Source organism: Oncorhynchus clarkii, chromosome 29, assembly GCF_045791955.1.
Source record: "Oncorhynchus clarkii lewisi isolate Uvic-CL-2024 chromosome 29, UVic_Ocla_1.0, whole genome shotgun sequence".
Classification (NCBI taxonomy): Eukaryota; Metazoa; Chordata; class Actinopteri; order Salmoniformes; family Salmonidae; genus Oncorhynchus; species Oncorhynchus clarkii.
The window spans coordinates 25,122,253-25,134,320 of record NC_092175.1 but is presented as its reverse complement, the minus strand read 5'-3'; the positions used below and the strand labels follow the sequence as shown (position 1 = coordinate 25,134,320).

Below are 12,068 nucleotides of genomic sequence, written 5' to 3'. Positions count from 1 at the left end.
ATTGTGAAAGTAGTGAACGCCATTTGATCATTTTTCCCCGATATTTTCTCACAAGGTGGTGAACCATTTCCAGCAGTTACATAATGTTTGTCTACCCTGCTCGACTGCCTTCGTTATCAACAACTGGCTTATCTGGCGTCATCACAGAGTTCCAAGAATATTGCTGTTCCACCTACTGGTTCCAGATCAGCTAACAAAACACAAATACTGTGACTGTGTGGCTACTCTACAATAAATTAAAGGGGACCCGGGTCAGTTTTGGTACGCGATTGCGCGCACGTCCGAGTGTGTGGAGGAAGTGCACGTGTTCCATTGACAGTCTTATGCAAGCCACCATGCACACAGGCAAGATGTCCGAAGCTGCTGCTGTATCAGAGAACAACGGACTAAATGGTAGGTGTCTTCGAAATGCTTGGTTATATATCATTGTCATTCTAATTGTTTATTAGAAAACTTGTCAGATCATTTGAAACTGTGTATTTTGATACTTTACTATCTGTTTTTGAGAGAGAAAACAATCTACTGAGCTTTGGGTTGATTTTCTATGTAGACATGGAAAAGGGTTGTTGGAGGGCTAACATCGTGAACGGTGTGCTATTTCTGTATTGACAGTATCATGGACCAATAGGATTTTAAGAGGCGGTGTAAACTGTATGATTGACCATCAGTAAACCAATCGTTGATGCACGTGGTGCTGAATAGGCGGGGCGATTTTCATGGCAATAAGACATAGAGATAAATGGAGGACTCTTCTTTATCTATGCCGTTATAATTTCTATGACCTCATGGGCAGCGCCATTGAGGCCACAACCCGCAGGAACCTCCACCCAGTGGTGGACTACTATGACTACTTTCAAATGGCGGATGCCCTCAATGGCGCTGCCCATGCTAAAATAGAATTCTGGCCACTAGAGGCTTCTATAAATCTCTATGCAACAAGACGCGATAGAAGAATAAGAATAAAGAAGTCTGAAAAATCAAATATTGGGTTTGGCCAAATGTTCGGAATTTAAAAATGTTGTAATAGTTCATATACCCAAGGGCTGAGGAAAAAACATTCCTAAAACCTAACGAAATCTACTTTGAAATATTACATCATTTTTTGTATGTATAATCAACTAATTTTGCATTGTGTAACAGTGTAATAGCTAACGTTACTTGTCGTCGATGTAATCAATACACATAGCCTACTGGGCTATTTAATCTGGTTTTGACTAGATGGGATCCAGCTAATGACAAACAGAAGTGACTTTTCGTAGCAGGTTAGGTTAATTAGGAAAGGGGTTATGGTTAGTTTAAATGCGAAAAAAATCTCCCCGACGCGACTCGGAACATGCGACTTTTGACGTCAATTTGACATTAGCTGCATCCCTTCTAGCCATGATCAGTTAATCGGCGAGTGTGAATTTATATGTAAACCTGAGGTAGGTGTCTGCTACACCTACCTCAACACACCTGTCAATGTGGGATTGCTGCACTCGAGAGTCTGGTCAATTTGTATACAGCCTGATACCTAATGGAAAATAATAATACAATGTGATCAGTCTATAATGATCTATGTCATATACCATATGCTTTATTACAGATGTATTCACTATATCAGCCCCAAACATACATTTAACACAATTTAATCTTAACATTGCATTGTGATCTTCCTTTCTCAGAGTCTTCTACTCAACTGTGTTTGTCGTTATGAGTGTGTCTATATGGATTTGTCTTGTTAGCACATATTGATGGACTATGTGATCAGACTGGAATGGACTGAGGGACGTGTTTATCAGAGTGTCACACATACCATGCCTCTGGAGTAATCACACAGTCAGCTCTGTGTTAACCTGGGTTTGGATGGGTCTGGGTTTGGATGTGGTGGAGCATTACCAAGCCCTGAACCAGGGGGGCTCGTTGACTTGGCGCGCTGATTTATTTATGGACACAGTGGAGAACGTTTTACAGGACACACCAGGGCCAGGAGGGGTGGAGTATGAAAGTGGGGGTGGTGAGGCTGGGGATCAGAAGCTTTTCATTCTGAAGTTTGAGAGTACATCTCGTGTCAGTTACGTGCTAGCTTCTGTGAGGGTCAGAGGGGGAACAGGTTTATTATTGCTAGAGACAGCTTACTCACTCTGCCTATAAATAAGTGGACACTCATTTTTGCTGTGTAATTCTCAGAATTGAGTAAAGCTTCCTGTATACTGAAGTGTCATTGTCGGATAAAAAACGTTGGTACCTATCCCTGCATCTGCACTGTTCTTCAAGTAAATGTGTTTTTGTAAAGAGTAGTTTGTTAAAAGTAGTCCTTGTGCATAGAGTTGTATGGTTTGTTTAACTTTGCAATCATTGGTTTTTGTTTGACACATTTTAAAGTGAAAAATCAGTCTCAGCATCACTCTGTTACTGTGGAATTGCCCATCTCACTCCCATCCACACACTAGACATTCAGTTGACTTTACTCTTCTTTTGTGAGTCTTTGGCGCCATTGGTTAGGCTATATATTTTATGGTTAGAACGAACCAGGATCTATGTTTCTCTACCTCATTTGTTTGAATCTTTTCAGGGTGTCTACCAAGTTTTTATGCTGTTTCATGGATCCCCCACACCAAGTAAGCCAGGTCTCCAGGAGCTTCATGGGGTTTTGGTGGGCTTTGTTCCTGTGGGGTTCAAGCCAGCTTGACAAGGGGTTGTGGATGGTGGTCAGCTCATAACACTAGGCTTCCTGAGCTTCTCTGTGACCTCCTACAACAGCTGATAATGGCTACACAACAGAGAGAGGAGCAGCCAGAACGTTCGGCTCACTACCGGCGCCATGGTAACCTTGTTTAGGCGATGGAGCATAGACAATAGCTGTAGATAGTGGCTCGGCTCATGCCACTGTGTCATCCTTGGGATGAACCTGGGTGCTGAGTCGGGCTTGGGGCAGGGGGATGGGGACTGCTATTATCCAATGCCTGGCCAGCGAAAACAGTTTGTGCTAGTTACCATAGCCACAAGGTTGAAAAAAATGGCTAGATCATATGTCTAGATCATTTTTGTTTTGTTTTAAGGTTAGGATTAGGTGTACGGTTAGCAGTGTGATTAAGGTTAGGTTTATAATAACATTTTAATAAGAGAAATTGTAGAAATAGGTGGAGTTTATGACTTTGTGGCTGTGGTAACTAGTGACAACCCAGTGATACTAACTGTCACATGACCAGATTGTTTACTCTCTCGGCTATGAGATCATGTGTTCTGCTTGTGAGCTCTAGCTTCCTCGTTTCTGGCAGGATGTGTGATGGAAAATGAGAGATTTGATATGTCTCTATTCCTTTTAAACGTTTGTGTGTAATATTTACTGTTCATTTTTTATTGTTTATTTCACTTTTGTTTGTTATCTATTTCACTTGCATTGGCAATGTAAACATATGTTTCCCATGCCAATAAAGCCATTTGAATTCAATTGAGATACTGGATGTCTCTCCAGTGACAGTATGTGGATGTCTCTTGCCCTGCAGCAACCTGCCTACCAATATAGCAGTGGTTTCCCGCCAAAGTTTGAACACACCTACTCATTCCAGAGTTTTTCTTTATTTGTACTATTATCTACATTGTAGAATACAAGGAAAGACATCAAAACTATGAAATAACCCATATAGTATCATGTAGTAATCAAAGTCTTAAACAAATCAAATTAGCCACCCTTTGCCTTTGACAGCTTTGTACACTCTTGGAATTCTCTCAGTCCGGCTTTCAACATACTCTTGAAAGTTGTAATAGTAGATGCACAAGGTGCAATTTTGAAATTGGGTATTGCATCATCAGTTCCTCTTGTCATGTTAGTCAGATGCAGACCTTAGAGAGCTATTTATAACTTGTCAGAAATGTCCAAATCAACTAGCTCATGTCAGCTAATGTTTTTTGCTATGTTTGAGTTATCCAAATATTACATGAATACACATTAGACATGTCAAAATGTATAGAACTGCATGAAAATTATCTTTAAAACTGCAACATTTTCTCTGCAAAATGTGTAGAATTGCAGGAAATAAGCTTTAAACCTGCAAAACCAGTTTGTGTCATGAATAGTGTCTGTGCCCATAGAAATAGATGTGGCGCGCGCACGCTCAGGGGGGGCGCGGGATGTTCCCCAATGCTGGAAGGGGAGCCCGGGTGCAAAAGTTTGCGAACTTCTGCAATAGAGGACCACAATGAAAACAAGTCTTTGACTTTGTCAGAGATATGTGTATAGGTGGCAGGGAAGTCAGGCGCAGGAGAGTCAAACGAAGTGTAAAATGGAGTCTTTTAATATATGTCCAAGTAACATGCTCCATTACACTAATAAGAAAAATGAATATAAACAAATATTGGTTCGAAGACCCGTCGCGCACCTATACAAAAAACACTACACTGACAATAAACAATCTCTGACAAAGACATGAGGGGAAACAGATGGTTAAATACACAACAGGTAATGAATGGGATTGAAAACAGGTGTGTGGGAAGACAAGACAAAACCAATGGAAAATGAAAAATGGATTAATGATGGCTAGAAGACCGGTGACGTCGAACGCCGAGCACCGCCCGAACAAGGAGAGGCAACGACTTCGGCAGAAGTCGTGACAGACTTGTTGTGTGTATAATCTTCGGCAATTGTGGTACATGTATTGGTTGCCTGATGTGGCTTCTTTATGTATTTCAAATTGCCAAATCAAAACTTGTGTCAGTGTTACTCTGAAGAGTTTGTATCAAAGCTGTTATTGGCACTCTCCCCTGTAGCCAGTCCCTCCCTGCCTGTGCTCATGTAGGAGTATGATCTTGTATATCACAACAGGGACTGTAAAAACTGACATCACACAGAGGTATTTACTGCCCTTTCACCATGCAGTAAATAGACACAAGACCGGCTTAGGGAGAGTTAAACTTCCTTGGTTGTGTGTTTCTGCCAGACTTTCTGTCTGTCTAGCTCAGCGTTCAACACAGTGCCCTCCAACCTCTCTTGGCAACTGGATCCTGGACTTCCTGACAGCCGCCCCCAGGTGGTGAGAGTAGGCAACAACACACCCCCCACACTGACCCTCAACTCGGGTGTGTGTGTAGTTTCCTCCTGTACTCCCTGTTTACCCACAACTGAGTGGCCGCACACGACCCCAACACCATCATTAAGTTTGCTGACAACACGACGGTGGTATGCTGATCACCGATGACAATGAGGCAGCCAATAAGGAGGAGGTCAGTGAGGTGGTGTGGTGCCAGGACAAAAAACTCTATCTGAATGTCAGCAAGACAAAGGAGCTGATCGTGGACTACAGGAAACGGAGGGCCGAGCACACCCCCATCCACATCGACAGGACTGTAGTGGAGCAGGTCGAGTGCTTCAAATGCCTCTGTGTCCACATCCCTAAGGAATTATCATGCTCCAAACACACCAACACAATAGTAAAGAAGTTACGACAACACCTCTTCCCCTTCAGGAGACTGAAAATATTTGGCATGGGCCATCAGAGCTTCAAAGTTTTATAGCTGCACAATTGAGAGCATCTTGATTGGCTGCTTCACCGCTTGGTATGGCAACTGCTTGGCATCCGACCGCAAGGTGCTACAGAGGGTAGAGCGTACTGTATATAGCTGCCCAGACTGCATTGATCCTTTTTGCGCTAACTCTTTTGACCCATCACACACGCTGCTGCTACTGTTTATTATCTATCCTGTTGCCTAGTCACTGTACCCCTACCTTCATGTACATATCCACCTCAATTACCTCGTACCCCTGCACATCAACTCTGTACTGGTACCCCGTGTATATAGTCAAGTTATTAGTTACTCATTGTGTATTTATTCTTTGTGTCATAGTTTTTTTTATTTTAATTGTTCTATTTTTCTCTCTACCTTGTTGGGAAGGGATAGTAAGCATTTCATTGTTAGTAAGTCAGCATTTTCACCTGTTGTTTATAAAACGTGACAAATAAAATGTTGTTTGATCTTTATCCCCTTCATCTTCCCTTGTCTACATTGTCTTTTGAATGTTTTTTTTTTTTTATCAGAAAAAAACCAATGTTTTTCTTATAATTTTTTGTTCAGCACACAGGCACAATGTCCCAAGGTCTGCTCTAACAGAAACCATAGTAATAACATCAACAATGAGATACAAAAACATACCAAAGTTGCTCTCTAGAGCTCAATGGGGATACATTTACTTATTCTCCCCTTACTTCGGAATGGAACCAACATCATGTGTCCCATGTGTGCTTGTCCTCAGGGTCCTGGGTGGAGTTGGAGATGAACAGAGCTGCGGCCACAACTGCAGCGAGGTTGTCCCAGTCTGCCTCTGCCGTAGGCCAGGCTCTGGAGCTGCTCCCCCTGCCTCAGGTGGAGGAGGAGGTGGAGTCCATGGTGGGGGGACTGGAGCACGTGCCCTCCTCATCCTCTATCCATAATGGAGACATGGAGAGAATTCTACTGGACGCTCAGCATGAGTCCAGCCGCAGCAACTCTTCCTGTGACAGGTAGGGGGCAGAGTACAGTTTGAATCTTGGCCTTGGAAAACTAGGTAGATAATTACCCCCCCTGTTGAGGTCCTTTCATGTTAATTAATTCTGTGTTCCCGGTCCAAAATTAATAAATCCATAATAATACATAAATTATCACCTAATGTTGTGTTAGATCTTTTTATCAACTTAAGTTCTTGTGAACATTACACGTTTTGAACTTCTATTTGCTATTTATGGCCTGTAGGCCTCATTGACCTGAGCTCATACAACTAGTTTTTGAGTTAAAAAAAGCATCATGTATGGATTATTTTGACTATAACAAATACTCAAATGAAACATATTGTGCTATTTATCACAGACTACTTTGTGTCAAAGTTTAACAAGGACTCTCTTCTCCTCACCAGTGTCATGATCAAAGATATGATCAAGAGCCTCACATACAGTATATCGTTTGGTCATTGTGCTGCCACAGAATGAATTGTGAGCAAGGCCTCAAAAAAGCTTTATATACCAGAGCTGGAGAAAAGTTCTATATATTATTGAAACAATGGTGTGGTGTGGTGCCTGTGGGGGAAAGATTATATTGGGGAAAGGTTCCCTTGGGGGTTGCCATGGAAACCAAGAAGGGGAATGAGGTGTGTGTGTGCGGGAACAACACAGGTGTACAAAAGTTAAATAAAACACTCAAAATGTTATGAAAGTCATCAAAAGTATTTTGTGTATTCAGATGCCCTGTGTGGACAAAGTCATGGAACCTTATGACAATCAGATTAAATTAACTATATTTTTCAGAGAGAACTTGTAAATCGGTCCAATTCGACCGGAACACAGCAGGAGGGTTAAAAATCTTTTGATTTCCCTGGTGAGGTCACGTACTAGCCCAAAATTAATGTGATTTAATATCTGAATTCATATAGTATAAAGTGTGCTGTGATGGCGATGTAAATACAATCGATTTACAATAGGAAACAACATCCTCATCAGCTGTGTGTGCACAGGGTGATGTTCCCCACCAAACTTAAATCCACTCATACTGTGTGCTTTCCATTTCTGAACCATGAGGCTGCCTGCTATAAACCCAGGCTTATCTGATCACCCGGTGTCAGTCAGCTGTCAATGAGTCACCTGACAATGTTTACCAGGTGTGTTTCTACAACAGCTTACTGCAGAAGCTTACAGATAGACAGACTCATCCAGACTCATCCATCCACTTTGAGGTTGCAGGCTGAGAGGCAAAGTGAGATCCTAATAGAGGCAAGATCTGCATGCACATTTAGCCATTAGAGATAAAATCTCTCTATTAATATATTGGGAATTTGAACAAAAACTTCGACCTGATTATTGCCTACATTCTCATTCACCAAGGGAGAAAAGACTTGGAGTGCAGTGATTGGCTGTAACAGTTTGTTATTTTGTTGTTTGATCCTCCCTACAGTCCTCCCCGGCCTCATAGTCCCCAGGAGGATGATCATGATGGACAGATCATATTTGATGTGGACGTGAGCAGCAGGAGAGACAGCCAAGTAAGAGTTATTGCTCAGTCTGCCTGAGCTGCCTACGTCACTTGTCTGTTTCCATGGCAATATAACCTGCTGCTTCCCTCACTCTCTGTATCCATGTGAATGACAACTATAGCATTTGTTACTATGGTGATGGCGGCATGAAACCCCGACCCGGTGGGTTTGACTCCATGGGCATGGCAGTAGCCACAGCTTCAGGTTCCATTGCAGTTACACACACACACACACACACACACACACTGTCAGTGGCTGACATGGAAAAGCCACACTCTTGTCTGTTGATGAATGGAGACTTGACTCTATGTGCCTGTAACCATGGCAGCCTCACACACAGGGTTTATTGTAAGGTCTGTATTGTATGGGTGATCAGCCATATAGTCTTAGTGGCTCAACCTAGGATGAGTTGGATGGGCTTGTTGATTTGACTTAAATCAGTGTCCTAATGCTCTGCGTGTGTTCCTGTGCAGTCAGAGGAGGATGCCCTGGAGAAGGAGAGGGACATGGATATCCTCATGAAGGACTCCGACTGGGTAGCAGACTGGTCCAGTCGGCCCGAGAACATTCCCCCTAAGTGAGTGATGTACACAGCCCATTGCTCCTAAAACATACAAGTCTTAGTGTATCTGGACTCCTTGGTAAATCCTAGTGTGTTTGCATTATACTACTTAGACTGAACATTTTGACATGATGAAGAGAAGATGAATTATACTGTTATGGACAACTTTGGTTTTTCGTTGAAGAGTGAATGGTAAACTTGATGTTGACGTTACTGTATGGTAACTATAATGTGTTGTTGCCTGTAGGGAGTTCCATTTCCGCCACCCCCGGCGTTCAGATACACTCAGCATGAGAAATACAAGGGCGATGAAGAAAGGAGGCGTCTTCTCTTCAGAGTTCCTCAAAGTATTCATCCCCTCGCTGTTACTGTCACACATCCTGGTTCTGGGGCTGGGGTAAGAGAAAACATAGGACACTATTTGGCCATCAACCTCAGCTAGGCAATCATTTCTGTGATAAATGTGATGTCACTTTTTTTTATGGTAGTGAAAAAGCCGAGTGATGACATTTATGGAATGTTTGTTTCAACCCATCAATGGGTCTGCCTGCAGAATAACATTTTCCATTATTTAGCCGTTAACTGGCCAAGTAAACACTCTATTCATAGATGAATGTAGACAAACACAGCAATTCCCAAATATAATCTCATGAACAGCTTTTCATTTCCTTTTGTTACAGTTAACATAAAATTAGAAAACCCCAATCCGATCCAATATAGAATGTGGTTAGGAAAATTGAGAGGACTGTTTTGTTTACTGGAAATCAGATACCCATAGAACAGAACTGCATGTACAGAAAACTATGAAACAATATATTATGAACTCATACCTGCTCACACACACACACACACACACACACACACACACACACACAAACACTTCCATGCAGTTTTCTGTATAGACCAGCAGAGGGTGTGTGGCGGCAGCAGACAGTGGGAAGCTGCAATGCTCCAACCCTGTTTATGTCTGTGTCTGGCTGGTAAAACAGCTGCTGCTGACATGGATATACACCTGCACCACACCCTTAACAAACACTTTATGACAGCATACATTATAAATTACATGACAGGGACACACTCCATCTGTCACTTATCAACCTACTAGTTAATGACTCAGGGTGTAACTGCCCTCTCCCTCTCTCCCCCTTCAGGGTGTACATTGGGAAGAGGTTGACCACGCCCCCTACAAGCTCTTTCTGAGCGGGAAACTGAAGAAGTGCCTGAGGAATGGCTGTAATTTTTTTGGGGGGGAAATGTTGCTGTTTTGCAAAGAATGCCCATCTCTCCTCAAACTTTCCTTCTCTCCCTTACCCCTCTTTCTCTCTCTCTCTCTGTGCTTTTTCCCACCTGTCAAAGCATTTCCTCTTCCTGTATCCTGCGCAGACCTGAGATGTGCTGTTCTCAGGACAGATGCGTTGCCCTTTCTCTTATTTTACCCCCTGCCCCCCTTTCTATCAGTCATTTTCTGACTGCTTCCAGAGTAAGGCCATATTCCCCTTTGCTCCTGTTTGGGTGGGTATTTTGGGAAGCGGCAAAGCGTAAAACCAAACCTAACTCTTCTACACACTAGCTCCAGCACTCTGTAATTGCCTGGTTGTACGAGAGAGAGCTGTCTGCCCTACAGATTTTGAAGATAGAAGTAGCCCAAGATCGTGCCACCTACAACGGTGGTTGGGTGAAACTCTCAAACCCTGAACAGGTCCAACCAAATTCAGAAAGAAAGAAGCTAACCTGAAGATGTGAGCATGCCTTTGAAAGTAATCATTTTGTTCAGAAGTAGAAACACATTTGACTATAGTTATGGTAATTTCCTATAAATGTATTTTACCACCAGTGGTGTATTGATAATGAAGCCTGGGTTTTGATTATGAAGGGTGTTACCATAGTGGCCATCTCAAACCCACAACCACCTGACGCTGTGCACTGGAGGGAATCTGCTTGGCCTGCCAGATGAGATGTCTACAAGACCTATGGTATCAGGAATATATCTACACCTTGATGGAAAATATCATATTACACATGTATCCAGTTGTTAATCATTATAAAAATGTCTGTCATTTCAAATGCATTTTAAACCATTTTCAAAACTGACATGAATGACTGGGAAATTATGGATATATTCCTCCTATTAAATGTAAACTGACACACAGTTGTTTTGTGGGTGGAAGTTGGGTAGCCACACTGGGGTGGTGTGTTTGTTCTGTTGCGTGTCATTCTCTTGTTTGTCTGTTTTGAGTTCTCTACAACATATCATGGGCCTAGTTATTTAGGCCTGGTTCACTGGGTAGACCTCTGATATGCCTGCACAACTGTGACAGGTCAACTTCCCACCTTTACACACCTGTACAACATACATGCATACACTTAAGAACAAGCTCATGTGGGTTGTTAGTCCAGCTGGAGAGAGATAAACCCTGATGTTTCACCCCACTGATAGCAGGAGCTGGAAGGGAGTCCAGATGCAGAATTGTTTGAGAGGCACAACCCCATGTCCAAACTTAAGCATGCTCTGACTGTCACGGCGACCTATGTCACAGTGCTCCAAGATGGACAGCAGTATTTCAAAGTTGACGCAATGTGCTGTTTGTACCAGCTCCACCATTGGACCTTGCTGAGATCAACCTCTTGTATACAGTATCTTATTTGTATCTCCCTCTACACAACTGCCAAAAGGAACTGAGGTCCACCTTGAAACTCAACTGTTCTGAGTAACCACGTGCCTCACCTCTGTTCCCAAGCCTCCATTGTGGTTATTTTGGTCTCACTGTCTGCCTGTGATCAGACATTGAGAGGCTAGTCCATGGCATGTTTTTGGGGTGTTTTTTTTCTCAATTAGTTTTATTGTCTGTATTGTTGTGACATTGGAGTCTGAACAGACAGAGAATGAGGTGTAGCTATGATGAGATGGAACTACAGGGATTTAATGAAGATTATGTTAGAAAGACACCTTGCAAGGCCCAATGTGAAAAGGAAAAGGAATGTGTAGAAATGGTTCCCCTCAGACTGCTATGGTAACAATAGTTATTGTCATACACATCCTTTTGATTTCATTTGATGTTTTTTCCCCTCATTGGAAAATGTAAAAAATAATTTGTCAATAAAATTCCCTGAATCAAGCTGAATTGTTGCTAAGGATTCTTTTTGTGATTGATCAACTACACTGAACAAAAATATAAACGCAACATGCGACAATTTCAACGATTTTACAGAGTTACAGTTCATATAAGAAAATCTGTCAATTGAATTAAATTCAATGGCCAATAATCAATGGATTTCACATGAAGCTGCAGGGGTGTGGCCATGGGTGAGTCTGGAAGGGCATAGGCCCACCAACTTGGGAGCCAGGCCCAACCAATCAGAATTAGTTTTTCCCCACAAAAGGGCTTTATTTCAGACAGAAATACTCCTCAGTTTCATCAGGTGGCTGGTCTCATACAATCCTGCAGGTGAAAAAGCTGCATGTGGAGGTCCTAGGCTGGCGTGGTTACACGTGGTCTGCGGTTGTGAGGCCGGTTGGACATACTGCCAAAT

The 12,068-nt window shown here is 42.5% G+C and overlaps 1 protein-coding gene across 1 annotated transcript; it reads left to right on the top strand.

Annotated features, from left to right (window-relative positions):
* The first annotated feature begins 29 nt into the window (after positions 1 to 29).
* Positions 30 to 11,653, top strand: LOC139388773 (BCL2 interacting protein 3 like b). Its single transcript, XM_071135688.1, has 6 exons — positions 30 to 393; positions 6,230 to 6,476; positions 7,897 to 7,984; positions 8,449 to 8,552; positions 8,785 to 8,934; positions 9,689 to 11,653. The coding sequence occupies exons 1-6, from the start codon at positions 324 to 326 to the stop codon at positions 9,735 to 9,737; spliced, it is 708 nt and encodes a 235-aa protein (XP_070991789.1). The 5' UTR covers positions 30 to 323; the 3' UTR covers positions 9,738 to 11,653.
* Positions 11,654 to 12,068: the final 415 nt, after the last annotated feature.